The 17,394-nt window shown below is 33.4% G+C and overlaps 2 protein-coding genes across 2 annotated transcripts; one reads left to right on the plus strand and one right to left on the minus strand.

Annotated features, from left to right (window-relative positions):
• The first annotated feature begins 3,326 nt into the window (after positions 1 to 3,326).
• Positions 3,327 to 5,608, plus strand: LOC108331718 (transmembrane emp24 domain-containing protein p24delta9). Its single transcript, XM_017566609.2, has 4 exons — positions 3,327 to 3,727; positions 3,847 to 4,056; positions 5,061 to 5,137; positions 5,282 to 5,608. Exons 1-4 carry the CDS (start codon positions 3,500 to 3,502, stop codon positions 5,424 to 5,426), a joined length of 660 nt encoding a protein of 219 aa, XP_017422098.1. The 5' UTR covers positions 3,327 to 3,499; the 3' UTR covers positions 5,427 to 5,608.
• A 2,132-nt stretch (positions 5,609 to 7,740) lies between these two features.
• Positions 7,741 to 14,644, minus strand: LOC108337883 (integrin-linked protein kinase 1). The gene is made up of 11 exons (XM_017574506.2): positions 14,206 to 14,644; positions 14,019 to 14,093; positions 13,806 to 13,922; positions 13,083 to 13,177; positions 12,593 to 12,713; positions 12,417 to 12,496; positions 10,185 to 10,244; positions 9,467 to 9,588; positions 9,297 to 9,382; positions 9,098 to 9,213; positions 7,741 to 8,168 (listed from the first exon to the last, which is right to left on the minus strand). Exons 1-11 carry the CDS (start codon positions 14,470 to 14,472, stop codon positions 8,042 to 8,044), a joined length of 1,266 nt encoding a protein of 421 aa, XP_017429995.1. The 5' UTR covers positions 14,473 to 14,644; the 3' UTR covers positions 7,741 to 8,041.
• Between the last annotated feature and the right edge of the window lie 2,750 nt (positions 14,645 to 17,394).

The raw sequence follows: 17,394 nt of genomic DNA on the forward strand, positions 1-17,394 counted from the left end.
TTCAATTGAACTGAACTGAACTAAAAAATAGTTCAAAGAAATTGAACTGAACTAGTTTTTAGTTCAGTTACACTAGTACAATTTAGTAAACTGGTACAGAAAACATCAACAGTAATACTAAACCCTGGCAGCAACTAGACTGAAAACAGAAAATAGGTAAACTAAAACAGTAAAAGCAACAAACTAAAACAGTATGCTAAAAATAGCATAACACTCCTCACATTTGAACTAAACATTGAACTAAACATTTTTCTGCTAAAAACAGAAAAATCAGAAAAAAAAAGAACAGCATCGAAACTGAAATGAAACTTGAATCCTAACATCTATAAAGTAGTACTAAGTATGAAACATATAAAAACCAGCAAAAACAAATGGTATAAATCTAGGCTGAGCTAAACTAAAAGGCAGGAAACTAAACTAATCTATAAAACAATGACTTTCTCTCCAATTCTATTGCACCAGCAACACCTCATCTAGTGAAGGTTTCTGAATGTGTTGAATGAGAGGTGTATGAATATCAGCATCAACAATTGCAAAATCAGCACCTGAAAAATCAGCAACAACAACTGTCACATTATTGAGTACAAAATGAACATTAAGAATCAGAACCAGAAGCATTAAAATCCACAACCATAACAACCTACACATGTTTATCTAAACAAAGGTTACAAGTTATTAACCACAACACAACTATTATCCACATGCATTTAATAGTTCATATCATCTAGTTCATTACAGACCCAAAGTCTAACCATTTATATCACATTCTACTCTTCACAGCATCTCCTTTTTATCATCACCCAACTAGCACATACATAACAATTTAATTTGCATATAACTAGATAACCAAAGCAACACCAATGATCAGACTTATCAGTACCTGGTTAACACCCGATATTTAAATCAATAAGTTCAGATAGATAATTACTCATGGAAAACAGAACGCGACCACTGAAAATGGCTTCTTCAGTTAATAAAAAATAAATCCTAAACATTCCAAATCAGAGAAGCAAAAAAGAGCATACCAATTATCAAATTTCAGAACTCATTTTTACTCCAATGTAGAAACAAAATGCAGCTTAAATCACTGAATAACATTACAACTCGACAATGCAGCTTAAAATAGAGAGACCTTCTCAAGTTTAATTATATATTTGCTTACACAAATGATAACAACAACAATAAAAGGAATTTAGTGCAGACTGCAAGTATCCTCTACAGTTGCTTGAACTGGGTAGGACTACTCTACAGGCAAGCATACCATGGGTTCAAATACAAAACCATTTGACTAAAATGAAACAACCCCATCCGATTCTATCCATGTGTTTCATTATATATGAAATTTAAGTATACAATCTTAGTCCATCACCTTCATAGTATACTCTTCAATAAACTCATATTCCTACACAATTTTTCACATTAAACCAAAAAAACCCTCAAATTTAGAGACCACTGGTTAAGGTGGAACACCAGTGAACCATGGAGGGACTAAGTGGTAACAGTAACAGACTCTTCAATATATTTAAATCTTCTTCCTACATAATTTCCTCACACACAAAAAAGAGGGGTAGTAAGCCCAAATTAAAATGAAAAAGCTTTCCTTCATCACAGGTCTAAATGATTTTTTTTTTCAAAGGGGAAAAAAATAAGAAGCAATTTTCATCATCAAATTGGTTGAATTAAAATTATAACTGCATAATGTGAGTTCATGATAACATATTATTGGGGGAAAAGAATAAAGAGGTATGAGCGGTATATATACCTCGTAATCGAGGGTGCAATCTTGGCCAATACCATACCTAATCTGCCACTGTTCATCATCCTAATCAGGGGGTTTAGAGGGTCCACGTGGTTCTTCTTCTTTGTCGCTGTCGTCATCTTCAAGATCGCCGAGGTCCTCCGGCTGAACCCGCGAACTGGAAAAAGGGTAGGGTTGGGTTGGAGGGTTCGTTTGGAGGATTTGCGCCCCTCAATCAACCCCTTTTGCAACTTCAATCCTGCAGTTTGATCCATTGAATATGCATTTTCGCAAAAAAAGAATGAAATTCTCTTCGCATTTCTCTCAGCCTCTTGAAACCTAGCTTCAAAGATTTTCAATTTGGGGTGAAATTTTTTATTAGAAGAAAAATCTGTGATTCTAGTTAACTGTATAAAGTTCAATTTCTTTTAACTATACTGTATAATAATTTATTTAGTTTTTAGTTAAAACAAATTTAGTATTTTTAAGTACCATATAGTATGGTTAAGTGTAGTTACAATAGAGTTCATTGAACTATGCCCAGCCCTACTACCATCCACACATCACTCACCACTTTGAGGTGCCATGGGATAGCCCTGAGCCAATTATACGGCTCATGGTAAAGGCACAAATTTAATGCAGCCACATGGAGGTCACACAAAACCGTCAACGTAGCATGGTAGTAGACATAAAGTCAGAAGAATCTGGAGTACCAAGGCTTTGTTTGGTTACCATTTATAAAATCAAATTTCAGTTTTTTTAGTTTTGATAAGTGTTTAGTTAAACGGTATTTTAAATAACGAACGTGTTTTATAAAAAATACAACAGTCAGTTAAACCACAACTGAACCTCTGTTCTAAGAGTGTGAAAGGAGAGAATGAGAGAATGTAAAAAAAAACTTGGCTTTAAGTTTTTATCATTTGTATTTAAAATTTTTATACTTTTTAGTTAAGTATTTATTGTTTAAATTTTTCTTTAATTAGACAATTAAATAATTATCTGGTTTCGTTTTTTTATATTTATATATTAAAAATATGAAAATTTACAATTAATATAATTATTTATTACTTTATACTGATTATAATATTATTTTATTAATCATAATTTAATCAAGATGACGTGATAAATAAAAATATTATAATAAAAATTCAATTAAAAATATAAATTTTTTGAATATTTGGTATAAAAATAATGGACAAAAATTTAACTAAAAATATCTAAATTTCCGAACGGCTAAAAATTTAACTAAGGCAAAAAAAATGATAAAATCATAAAATGAGCAAACAATAAATAAATATATCAAGGAAACAAAGCAATTTTTTATTATGTAATTATTTTAAGAAATCTAGTATAAGAAAATGTTTGATGTTTTAAGATAAAATTGTTGACCATTACAAAATAAAATTTGCAATATTTACTTATTTATTTTTATATTATTAAAAAATTTAATTTATTTATGATCCTAATCCCTCAGATTCACTCAATGAATAATACGTGTAAGTTCCAATGAAAAGGCGCCACGTCAGATTCAAAGTTTGACAATCGACATGGACATCGTGGTTGTGTTGTGCAGCTGCAACAGTAGGTGTAGTAGTTAGCACCCTGTTTGGTTTGGTTAATAGTTCAATTACCATATTAATTATTTCTCATCCATCGCTGCTAAATCTCTTTTGATTCTTCTTCTCCACCTTCACTTCACGCCCATAACCTAATCTCTGCTAACCCACTTTTCTCTGTCGCCAAACACACCATCCATTCATCATGTTCATCATGATTGGGGGAAACCCCAGACCCCTTTTGCTCCTTTCGCTTCTGCTTTTGGTGTTCTTTTCTTCCTCAACCCAATCTCTTCGATTCGAACTCCAATCTGGCCACACCAAATGCATATCCGAAGACATCAAGAGCAATTCCATGACGGTCGGCAAGTACCTTATCGTCAATCACAACGAGGGTCAACCTCTGCCCGATTCCCACAGAGTCACCGTTCGGGTATTTTCATAAACCCCACTGCCAAAAATTGAAACTTTTTCGGGCCCAGTAGTGAATCGGATCGTGTTCTCTGGTTTCTCGTTAAATGCTAATCCTGCTTCTTTTTTATTTTTTGTTAGGTGACTTCGTCGTACGGGAACAACTATCACTACGGGGATCGCGTTCAGACGGGGCAGTTTGCGTTCGCGGCAGCGGAGGCTGGAGATTACATGTCTTGTTTTTGGGCGATAGATCACAATCCCCCGATAACGTTGACTGTGGATTTTGATTGGAAAACCGGTGTAGCAGCCAAGGATTGGTCTAATGTTGCTAAAAAGGGGCAAATTGATGTGAGTAATCCGACACTACTGTGTTTCTAGCGGTTAATTTTTGTGTAGAGTATAGTGTTATGATTTCTATGCTGAAAGATTTGGAGAAAAGATGAATTTGTTTTGCAAGATTTACTTGGTAGTTGCATTCCAACAAATAGTTTTCGTAAGAGAGCTTATTTGAATGAATTCAGTATTACTATGAGGATCTCATGGCAAATAACTTGAAAGAGTTGGTTTTTAACCGAGTAAAATTACATAGTGTGATCCATGAAGGATCTCTTCTTTTAGGATAAGGTTTTGTTGCTGTTGTTGTGTTACTCATGTACAACTATAAGTCGAGTCTTTCAGTCAATTACCTAGCTTATGCTGCATATACTGACAAGAAATGAATGATCCTCTTTTTTTCATTTACTGCCTCAAGCTCAATCTAATCTGATCAATCAAGTAATGTCTGATTTCCCTTACCAGTGGTAGAAATCTGTATTAGTACTAAACATTAGTCTCACTCATGAAATTTCTAGTTATGGTAGGCTTATAGGGCATGATACGTACCTAATCATGGAAATCGTTTTACTTTATAATGTGAATATTGAATGGAAACCACATTCATCCGTACAAATGTGTCACATATTTTCCCTACCTATAAATTTTTGTCTACCTCCCATTTATTTTATTTTTATAAGTGGTAGTCAGCTCTTTTTTCTTTGGCTTATTCTCTGTTTACAAATTTGGCTTTCTTGAATGATTGCATTATTATTTTAATTTGTATTGTTCCTCCACACTATCTATCTATTTTCTGGAGTTTACTTCAGTCCGGTTGATTTCACTAAAATTTATGCCATATTCTTGAACAAACCAAAACCCACTCAAAGCCTTCCCATCCCACCCATTTGTTACTTGTGGCATAACGTAACAGACTCTTTGATTTTCAATTACATTGCAAGAAGTTGCAATATTTGTTGACAGAATGTTCGATAAAAGAAAATAAAAATTCTCATATCAATTTAATTCACCTATACCAGGTAATGGAGCTAGAGCTAAGGAAGCTGCAAGATTCTGTTGCTTCCATTCATGACGAGATGTTTTATCTTCGTGAAAGGTAACCAAGCATTGCCTGAAAATTTTTAATTGAATACTCTGACATGGGAAAGTGAATAAAACATTATTCTTGTTTCTGGAATTACTTATTGATGGAATATTGTAAAATCATTATTCTTACTATTTTGTGCCATTCAATTTGCAGAGAAGAAGAAATGCAGGAACTGAACAGGGCAACCAATAGCAGAATGTTCTGGCTGAGTTTGCTTTCGCTCTTTGTCTGCTTATCAGTAGCAGGGATGCAACTATGGCACCTGAAGACATTCTTCGAGAAAAAGAAACTCATTTGAAATTTTGTGATAGTTTACATTTTTCCTATGTGATCTTGTAAAATATTCCAGCATTAATTTATCCAGAGGATACGCATAACGGTAGTCAGTATGATCTCAAAAATCACAAGTATATTCCTTTGTTAAACGCATATCAGGCTTATGGCAATACGATTTTCAAAGGAAATTTTGGCGTTCTTCAATCCAAGTGGCTCTTTATTATGTTTTACAACAAGCCTTTAGCAAACATCTCGGTCCGTTTGGTAGAGAGGAGAAAGTTAGAGTACATGAGAATTGGAAAAATGTGAAGGAAATAGGTGAGAAAGAAAATACAAAACAGTTGAATTTGATTTAAGAGAAACATAGAAGAAGAAAAAAGTAAAAGATACTAAAATGTGACAAATGGAGGGGAAAATTTAAGTTGGTTTCAATTTTTTGGGATTTTTGTATAGAGATCTATACTTCATATTGAGAAACGTCTTTACATATTGAGATCTATACTTTTATTTAGCTATAAAAGTATTTATAGCTAAATATACTGCTTAATAGAATATTTTAGGAAAACGAAGTTCCAAGAAGTTACAACGTGTTTGGATAGAAATTTCATAAAATGATGATTCGTTTTTTAGACTATCTAAAATATGTTATGGGGAAGTATGATTTTTGGATAAGATAATTAGAAGTTTATGAAAATATATTTAATTATTTAAAATTCCTTAAATAACTTTTAAAAATTGAATATTAAGAATTTGACATATTTTATCCTCTTTGTTTTTTATTTCTGTTTCTTTCATTTTTATTTCTACGTTTCTCTCTCTTTTTGTCCTATTTCTTTGTTCTTTCGAACCCTTTTCGTTATTGATTTATTTCTGTTCTTTCATTTTAAAATTGTTTTTCTTCAATAAATGAGTTAAGATGGGTCATTATATACACACACACACATATATATATATATATATATATATATATATATATATATATATATATATATATATATATATATATATATATATATATATATATATGTATATATATATATATTTTGAAATTACACGATTACTTGTTAGCATATTGACTTCAGTTTAATACATTAGAATGTTACTCAAAATAATAGAAAATCATTTACATGGTGGAAGGATGTAAAGAAAGTATGCAGAGACAAAGGTAAAAATGGATGGTTTAATGAGAAAACTAAAAGGAATCTTGGTAACAAAAATGAAGTAAGGTTCAGACATCTGGATGGAACAACAACAGAGGCCATTGTCTACTAAGTTTAATATATTATTCATAATATCATAACAGAAATTGAATACTGTTAGATAGGAAAGTGGGAGGAAGGAATATGGATGGGGAGTTTAATAGGAGAAGAGAGTTGCTTGTCTCCCATATACATACTTCTGTTCAATTGCAGGATGTTTGATTGGGTATGAAAATTGCAATTGATGAGTGAGAATTAATAGTGTTTTCCCTGAGTTAGCAGAAACACGTTTCTATCAGCATAAATAGAGGCAGTGTGTATTCAATAAAGAACTATGGTTTAGATTGTAGTTTGCAATTATCTGGTGTATATGGAAAGAGGGAAATAGGTGTTTGATGGAACGGAAACTGTTTTGCGGACAGGATGTGATGCAACGCATCAAGATGTATATTGAAAGTGGTATAAACTGACTGATAAGGAGAGATGTCCAACGTTTATCCAATGGTGTGCCAACCCTGAAACATGTATAAGAAACTTGTTTTACTAATGAGTTGGCTATGTGAAAGTTTGAAAATAGGATCTTGTATTTTGTAGTTGTTAGGTCACTAGGTTCTCTATGTTTGGGGTTTTGACCGCGTCTGTGAACTAAGGAACTATGTAGGAAACAAAATTCTTTGATTGTTCAGTTTAAGTTAAACGTAAAAGGGAGGTCTACCTTGTACCCTATATATAATATATTATGTATCATTGCAGGAAAAAAAAAACATATTGCTTACAGTTTAATTTTAAATTGTATGTAGATAAGACTTTAATATGAAAGATTAAAGGTCAATCGGTAGGTAATATTTAAACTATGGAAGGAATTAACTTTTTACTGTAAATAAAATACCTTTGTGCAAAAAGAAAAAGAAGAAAAGGTTTTAGGCAGGAAGTACGATTGGAGGTTGCAGCTATTTACTCCTGACGGTCTTCACATCTACAACTCAAAATAACAGTTTTCCCCCACTTGAATTCACGTGAAAACCACCAATAAGAAACTGCTACCAGAATTGCAATCCCAAAAAAGTTGGTAGCATTTAATACCAAAGGAAACTATCACTATCTTTTTAAACGAAAGATGAAACATAAAACAACGGATTGCATGAAGTGACCTACTTGCTCAATTTGTTTGTACACTTGAAACGCTTTACACATAGGCAACAAATTGCATGCGCTCTCACTTGAAAGAGACGAGAGCTTAAATGAGATAAAAATACTAGAAACCAAAGGCAGGCAATTAAAATCACCTGTTCTGCTCATTAATCCAAACAGTTGAAAACAAGTATTGACTTTGCAGGATTTCCAGTTGGCCCAATCACTCCATAAATGCCGCAGCAAACCAGATGGTAGTGATAAATAAATAATCTGAATTTCTGAACAAATTAATGCTATTAGACATTTATGATGCAAACAAATGCCAGTGATGATCTGAATGTAAATTCTCCTTGATCTTTTCAAGACGTTTAAGGATCTCTATGAAGGGTGGTCTCTGATTCACGTCATGAGCCCAACACTGTTCCGTTAATCTACGAACACGAAAGGCCAAAGTTCATTAGATTACTTCTATGATCCAGGGCTGCTCTAAACGAAATAAATGTTTGCTTGCTATAACTACTAATAGCCTAATTTACAAATCATACCAGAACATCTAGTGAAATGGTCAGAAAGAGTTAAATCATATTAATGCCAGTCAACTGGTGGTTTGTGAAGTTAGATGTACTGAACAGCAATAGTAAGCGTTGTCAAGATTCTTCCATTTATGGTAAAGGGTGGCAAAATCATAATCATTATTGACCATCCCTTTAAGTGTGAAGGTAAAAAATGGGACAATGAAACTAAGATGTCTTTCGTGACAATTGGGCAATATAAATAGCAATCCTAGCAATGGCGTATCGCATGGCTTTAGATATCATAGAACATTTGCTCAAATCACTACTTGAGTATGTACAGTTGAAAATTTCAAATCAAACCAAATAGTAAATAAACCAAAGAGAAGAAATCAGTCCTAAGTCAGATGTTGAACAAATGGGAGGTCAGACTGAACATGTCAAGAATATGATCAATTGAATGCATTGCTCTGAGCTGAAGTATATTCCTCTAATCGAAGCATCTTGTAAGTCCGTTTATAAGACCCGTCTAAAGTAGGTGGACTTCTGACAGTACCGATTTTAAGATATACGCCAGGACATCACGAAACACATTTGAGTTTTTTTAAAGTAATGTAAAGGACTTACTTTCTCGAAAGCTGCAGCTATAAGATGCACGCCTAGAAATGATTTATACATCTCAAATATGGCTTGTTACGAGAAAGCCATTTTATACATCTCAAACTTTAGAAGAATGATAGCAACACAAGCTCTTGACCATTTGGTCAAAAAGAGAATGACATCATGCCAAGAGCTACCTTTAAAAATAGAGAGCTAGAAAATTGAATAATGTATCATAAACGACTTACTCTTGCAATTCATTGATATAACCCTTTGACCGAAATGAAGGCCTTTGACCCTCAGCAGCACGTTTTGCTCCATCATAAGGCTCGAGATTTGCAAAAGGTGGTTCACCTTCAAGCATCTGCATGAAATAAAGGTATCATGCATTATAATTAGCTCAAATTGTATCAGATAAAATTTCTGCATTTAAGCAAGCGGAATTACCTCATACAAAATCATTGCAAAGGAGTACACATCAACCTTCTTATCATATCTCCGATGTTTGAACACTTCAGGAGCCATATAGCGGTCTTTTTTCATCCCCAAGGAAATAAAATTAAGTTTTGCATAAGAATGGATACTAATATTTTAAAAGAATTTCAGAGAATACTCACAGCTCCCAGTTTCACCGGTCATCTTGTATACATCATGAGAACTCTGGATAGTGATAAGCTTACTCAATCCAAAATCTCCAACTTTTAAATGGTCGGCACTAGTATTGACTAAAAGAACATTCCTGAAATTTTAGAAAATAAACTTTAACATATAATACAGTGGCTTTTTAATTCCAGCTGGATGATTTTAAGACAAAATTTAGTCAACCTAGTTTCTTCAATTTGTTTATAAGCCATATATGATAAGGACCCAAACATTGGGAAACTCACCATAAAAAATTCGACATTAAGGAGAGAAAACTAAACACTTAGATATCTATTGAGCATCTCATTCTACTCAATGTGGGATTAGGCTTTTGATAATATCTAAGTCCTTATCTTAGCACCATCCCAAAGAGTCAACATCTTAGCGGGTTTCACCCTACAACACCCTCAAAAGCTAGGCAGCTTTCACTCTACAACACTTTGCTCCCGTCTTGGTATCTACAACCAACTCTGATACCAATACATAAACACTCAAGAACTTGGAAATTTACTCCCAAAAGTTATATACTAAGGAAGGAAGATCCAAACATTTAAATACTAGTATCCTATATTACTTGATGCAGTATTTAGGCACCTTATAATAACCAAGTCTTTATCACAATGCATCTTGACATGCTGTCATAGCATGTTGTCCATAATATTTTCACATATAAGTTGCATATAACCAACATACCTTGGCTTTAGGTCCCGATGAATTATAACATTTGGTTCATTGTGAAGATAGGCCATTCCTCTGCAAAACAATATCCACAAAATATACTTTAGCATATCGATCAAATTAAGTGAAAATGAATGTATACAGATTCCTCTGGATTTACTAATTCAATTATCTTGGTTGATAAAATACAGGTTGATATTAAATTGGCTTAGTTATACACTGGCCATATTATTTGATGGAGATGAAGGAGGCTAGTTAAAGCCAAATACAAGTGATGCATTGGTAATTCTTGTTGGTCCAGGTCCAGGTCCAGTGAAAAGAGCTTGTACGCCTATTAGATCTAAAAGACCATGGCAAACCTAGTAGCTAAAATTCGTAGTCACAGATACCGTTTGGACAGTATGGTCTACTTGATGAAGCTTTGGAAGACTAAATGGAGTAGTTTAGGCTATGTTAGAAAGTGAACCATAACTTAAATAATTAGTTGAAATTAATGAGTCTTGAATAATCGATAAGGTCTAATTCGAGCTAGTAAAAGTTTATGATTTTCTTTCGCCAGTTGGTTATGGATTTTAGGTTAGTTTCTGTGTCTTTTGTTTTAATTATGATCAAATTTTTATCAGTTATGTTTTGCCCATGTACAGTAAGAACAAGATTTATTTTAGGAGTTGAACATTAATTTGACTAAGAAGTTTCAAATATCCATTAGAGTTTCTTTTCTCCTTAGGGGTTGTAAAATACTACTAGCACCAAGAATCGAGATGATTCATGTGGTAAGTTCCTCACAGACTGCAAAAATTCTCATGGGGTCAAAGTTTACCATTTCTGGTTAGCTGGTGAACATTATTGTGGGATTTAGGAATTTCAATTGAAGACTTGCTTTTGTGTTGTCCACATACCTCTTATCCATCTTGTTTTCTGCGTTAGTTTGATATCAGAGGTTCTTGATTGTGGGCTAAATATTATTCTTTTGGTAGTTTCATATTTAAAAACGAGTACTAAAAAAGCCACTTGTGCATTTTGAACTTTATTCCTTATATTCCTCAATTATTTTTCTCATTTCTACATCCTTTTTTGTTTGTTGACAGTTTGTCAGAGTTATTTCTATTTCTTTCATATCCTTATTGGTAAATTATCAGTTTTTATGAATTCTCTTGGTCACCATTACTGGAATCATCATCAACCCTTCTTCTTCATCCATACTTTTTTTTTATTATTTGTTAATTTGTAACCATAAAGTTGTCGCATTCATCTCTTGTCAATTATCCATCTTAGATATTCTAGATTTGCCCACACATTCAATCAACCAAGTATTTTCCCTTAATCTTTCTATAACCCTGAATTGTTTTCACTTTTACATAAGCATTCTAAAAAAGGAAACAGAATAGAAAAAAGAAGAGCATATGCTAAAAAAGAAAGAAAAGAAAAAGAACCAAAAGCTAAAAAAGGACTTTGTACTTTAAAAAATTCTTCTGTTTTTATCTTTGCCCACAAAAGTGTTTGGAATGGTCCTAAGCCCCTTTGTACCTGCCAGCTAGCAACTGGGATATTACTCTCGATCTTATTTAGTGATATTTAAGCTCTCCACTGAAAGAATTGACCGGTGGAAGTCAAAGGAGTATGCTATTATTAGAGGCTAAAAGTCAAATCGAGCTAACAAATACGAGTGTGTATGATCCTTATTTGAGCGCATACATGGGAGAATATTATTGTGAGACTTTCTATTTTGTTCACTAACAGATTTTATCATAACTTTTAATTCAAGATACAAAGAGGAATAAGAAGATGATTATTTGATCTTGAAAGCTATGCATCTACGATTAGAGCACATGAATACCGTGTTAGAAGAAATAAAGGAATGACTGAAAAGGCAAAGTAAGCAAATCGCAAGCTCAAAATGAAATTAGGATAGATAATGATGGGTGGTAACAAGTTAGCTAATATCCGGATTACTGAGAGGACTTTGAATGATAATAAGAGTGAGTTGAGGTTTCGGGCCAAGAAAGGGTTGAAGAGAGACGAGGAGCTGCTGTGGCTGGAGCACAATGACGCCGGTCAGAAGATCGACGGGTGTTATATAACAGATGTAAGAATAACTGGAGATCATTTTGGTAATTTCTTTTGACGTGGTTTAATTTTTCAATGGTAATTTCCTTCAATCCTCCTTCTCTAATGTATTTAATTTTTATTCTTAATATTTTTCTTATAAAACAAAAATAGTAAAAGAAAATATGAAAGATACCATACCTCACAATATCCATGGAAAAGTTGATAGCTGTTGCTGGACTAAGTGTACCTTTATCCTTGAGGTACTGATGAAGATCACCCTATTTATGAACGAAACAGAAGTTCAATTTAAAGAAGTTCGCTAAATCAAAAACTAAGTTCACTCAATCTGAAGGAGTTATATTTTATTCACATACCCCTCTCAGATACTCAGTAATTAACATAAGGGGCTTCCTGTCAGTGACAGCTCCAAGAAACTGAACTATATTGGGGTGTCGAAGTTTCACTAACAAATTGACCTCATGCCTGAAGTCCTGACTGTATTAAAAATTAACACACAAAATGAGATATCCAAAAAGCCTGTGACATACGATTTATATGCTGCAACACCCCTCCCCCCTCCCCAATTCCTTTAATTTTTTATCATTTATCATAAACATAGATGACTATGCATCCAATATCCAATAGGTTTAGAATAAATCATGAGTACATTCAGTAAAACACTTAAATAAATTGTCGAAATCTTTCCTAGTTCTGACAGATAACAGGTAAAAGTAAGCTACTAGACCTTCGTTTTAGCAACGTCACCAGTCACAAGCAATCTAAAGGCATTCGCCTCGCAAACAACGACCAACTAGCAAGCAACCAAATTGAAACAAATGCTAGAGGCTAAAGAAAGAATCTCACATCACCAATCTGTCTTCTGAAAGAGATGGAAGAATACGTTTAACAGCAACTGGTGTTCCACGCCAATGGGCTTTTAAAATCTCACCAAAAGACCCCTTCATGAAACATAAAAACATACACGAAAACATATTAAACCATTGGAAAAAGAGGTCTTTGCTAGTTTTGACATAGATCATATATATCCTTCACCAAATAAAATCTTGTTCAATCCAGGTAAGATTATTAGGGACTTTATCCTCAGACTGAACACATAAACAGAGCCCTTAAAAAGAAAACAAAAGAAAGACAATGGAAAAAACACTTTTCAGTTGTTTCTGTTATTGGGATTTTTAAACACCTGATTTGAAAAAGAAAAGAAAGAAAAAGTACTTCATTCATTTCAGATTAGAAACCGATTGATCTTTAATGTAAAATTGTTTTAGAAAACAGCTTTTAACACACAAAAAATCGTCTGCGGAATGAAACTGAACAGAAATTTTTTCCTTTCTTCCCAGAATCATCGATAAAAAGACTTGAAACGCGACAACCGTCCTTCAATGAGATTACGCAGCAAATACTTCAAACTTGCCACTCTAGGGACTAAAGCATAGCACAAATCTATGTCAGTGTTATATAACAGTCGCAGAAATGTAGTGAAACAACGAGTTTGACCAAAGCAAAGAGCAGGCTTTGAAATTCGTTGACCAAAGTCAAACCAAGAAAACGAGCAGAAGCGAAACCTACCTTTCCAATTCTCGTGGAGGTGGAGAAGTCAAGCTCGGTAGGTTCGATTTCCCAGTCACACTTATTCGGCAACGGCGGCGGAACAGGCTTCGGTTCAAAATGGCTACCAGTTTGCCCCTGCAACGACCATCACCGTTCAAAATCAAACCTCAACTTCCCTCATCATTCACAACACAAACACAGAATTACACACAATACTTAAAAAAACCTCACATAAGAAGAGCCTCCATGAGATTGCAAAAGCTCGATCACATCAGTCTTCTTAGCTCCTTCCGCATCCGCCAGAGGCTGTTCACAACAACAACCAAAACCTAAAGTTCATTCACCATTTCACAATCATACATACAGTAAAATAACAATGCTGAGAGTAATAATCGTGATTATTATATAATAGTATTACGGTGTTTTTCCAACGATCTTGCGCGTTGACATCGGCGCCGAACTCGATCAAACACTTAGCGACGTCGATCCAGCCGTGGAGAGATGCGACGTGGAGCGGGGTGCGGTTGTCGTAATCCCTTGCCGTCACCAGCGAAGGATCCTCCTGCAGGAGCTTCCGCACCGCTGCGGCGTCGTTTTGGTGAGCATGCCACAGTATCAACGACGTCCGGCTCACCCTCTGCTTCTCCTTCTCCTTCTCCTTATCACTATGGCTTCCCGAACTCATCGCTTCAAACTTAACCCTTTCTTCAACACTCGCCTAATTATATTATCTTCTTCTACTTCCTCTCTTTTGCGTTTCCTTTGGTTTGGTTGCTCCCTTACTCAACCATGTTTTCAATGTCAACTCACCCTCTTCCAATCCGCGTGGCCTAACTTTTCATCGTAATTACCATTTAACCGCTTCAACTGAATACCTTCCATACATAATTATACTACTTCAACCAATCAATTATTATATAATTTTTTTTAATTATTACAAGAGAAAATGGAATTCTCATGCTCTATTTTCAGACTCGTTTTGTGCAATAATATAACTTTTGTGGCTAAATTTTATTCAATAATTATAATAGAAACAAAGTCTTCACCTCACATATAAAAGTGGATATTCCACATTTCCATGCTTCAAATTCACGTTATAATGGCTATCAATTGCGTTCTTTTGTTAGGTGAGAAATGGCTATCACGTTTATATAAAATATGGACTAGGAAACAGGAATTTGTATTATTCAAAATGTATTCAAGCAAATCAAACCTAATTTTAATACGTGTTATATGTGTTATAAGCAAAAAAAAATAAAGAATTTTTATGTTTTACTTATTGTAATTTATAAAAAAGTAAATTTAGTTTTTTACTTTTTATTTTCTTAAAATCTTTATACAACAATTTATTTAAATATATCGTTAATATTTTTTAATATGTTATTAAAATAAAAGTACACAATTTTTGGTAATATCGAAATTATTTTGCAATCCTTTCCTTAAGTATAAGAAATAGATTCATTTGTAATAGAATGATATTTGAAGGGAGAGTTTAAATTTTTCTTTAATATTTTAATCTTCAATTTTTTTTATCATAAATCACGAGATTAAAAACTCCTTCGGAACAAATAAATTTTTTAAAGATTTTCATTTTGATAGAGTGGATTTTTATATCATCAATTAATTAAAATTTTATTAAATTTTAATTTTAGAAATTTTATTTCAAAATTTAACAATTTTGTAGTAATTTATAATTAGAGCTGGGTGTAGTTTACCAATTCATAATCAAAAAGTGACTCTACCACGATGAGTGCCCTAAAATATTGTTTGTAGTTTGCAACCTGAAATATACCAATAAGTATAGTGGGTTATTGTAGTAAATAAGTGTCATATTCACATGAGTTTGGAAGAAAACATAATGTTTTAATTATTTTGATATTTTGTAAAACAATTGATGTGTAGAAAACACGTTTGTATGGGTGAGAATATTGTAAAATAAATTAGAAATCAGTTTTTGTTACTAAATGAGTGACTTTTAAATGGTTAAATCTTTTTGAAGCTCAACTTCACATATTTTCACTCTTTTGCATTAGATCTACATGCAAAACATGAAGTTTTAGATGATCAAGTCCTGAGAGTTCACTTAAGTGTAACTCTATGTCCATTCTTGGCACCTAGAGCCTAGGATCACCATCCCCAATATGATTCCTCAGTGACTACTTAAAAGTTTCACTTGCATTATGATCAAAACTTTATCTCTAGCTGCACACCCTAGATTTATTCCTAACATCTATAAGCCCACGAGATAACTGATTAAACCACAACTTAAGACTAGTTCTCACTCAATCTTAAAGTTAAATAAGACAAGTGATTAGTTCGTCCAACGTTAAATATAAATTAATTAACAAAATTTAGATAAAAATGATCATACATAAATGAAAGGTATTACCGAATACAAGAGAGTTCAAATTTGTTTACATCTTGCTCCAACACATGGAAATTTAGCTCCTCATGAATAATAAAAAGAAGTATAAGCAATGAAGAAAATCCATCTTCTAATCCTCTAAATATGTTCTATTAATTACAGAGGATGTGGGTGAGAATACTCTCTAGAGTATCTCATTGAAAGTGCTTTTAAAAGTATCTAAAACTAAAGTTATCGAAGTCTCTCATAGTTGTCCAGAATTCTAGTATTTATAAACTTTGACAGCATGACTCTAGTGGTGGCCCATGGCTCTAGCCTTGAGGTATCCTCCCTTGGTGGGTTTCCTTTATGGCTTTAAGTAGTGAGTTGCTGGGCTACATCAATAAAGCTAGAGGTGGACAAAATGAATTGCACTATTAAAAACTGCACTGAACTGAAAATTAGTTTGTCTGAACTGACTTGAAAGTTATTTCAAACAAACTGAACTGAATTATTATTTGTTTTTATCAAACTACATTGCATTAAACTACACTAAACTGCAATATGAATTGAAATAAATTGTTGTGTACCTTAACCTACTTTCGAACTACATTAATTTTGAATTAAATTACATAATTTTTTAACTGAACTACACTAATTTTGAATCGAAGTGCAATATTTTTGAACTAAAAAACTTAAAAAGGTAGTATTTACCCACTTCATTCATAATATAGGTTCTCCAATAAACAACAAAAATTAAAAAATTAAGATGAATATGGTAGAACCAAAAGTTGAGACGAACCAAGTCGAGCAAAATGTCAAAATAGGTCAGGCTGAAATTCGATCAAATTCAGCCAAGACTGACCACAAATGAAACTTAGTCAACTCGATCTCAACCGAAATTCGATCGAGTTGGTACTAGTAAAAAATCGGACAAATTCAGTTAGAACGACCACAATCCATACTTGCTCGATTTAGTCTTGACAACAAATTAGTTGAATTTTGTAGAGTTGACCTTGACTAAAAATAGGTTGATTTTGGTTAGGACGACCATGACCAAAACTTAGTTGAGTTGGTCCCGATCGAAATTTGCCGAATTTGATAAAGTCGACACTGGTTGAAAGTCAACGAAATTTGGTTGAGACAACCATGAATGGTCGAGACGGTCCCGATCAAAAATTGACTGAGTTCGACTGAGTTAGCACCAGCCAAAATTGTCCAAATTCATCCAAGTTAGGCACAGGAAAAACTCAGTCAAGTTAG

The sequence above is a fragment of the Vigna angularis genome, chromosome 1 (assembly GCF_016808095.1).
Source record: "Vigna angularis cultivar LongXiaoDou No.4 chromosome 1, ASM1680809v1, whole genome shotgun sequence".
In the NCBI taxonomy this organism is placed as follows: Eukaryota; Viridiplantae; Streptophyta; class Magnoliopsida; order Fabales; family Fabaceae; genus Vigna; species Vigna angularis.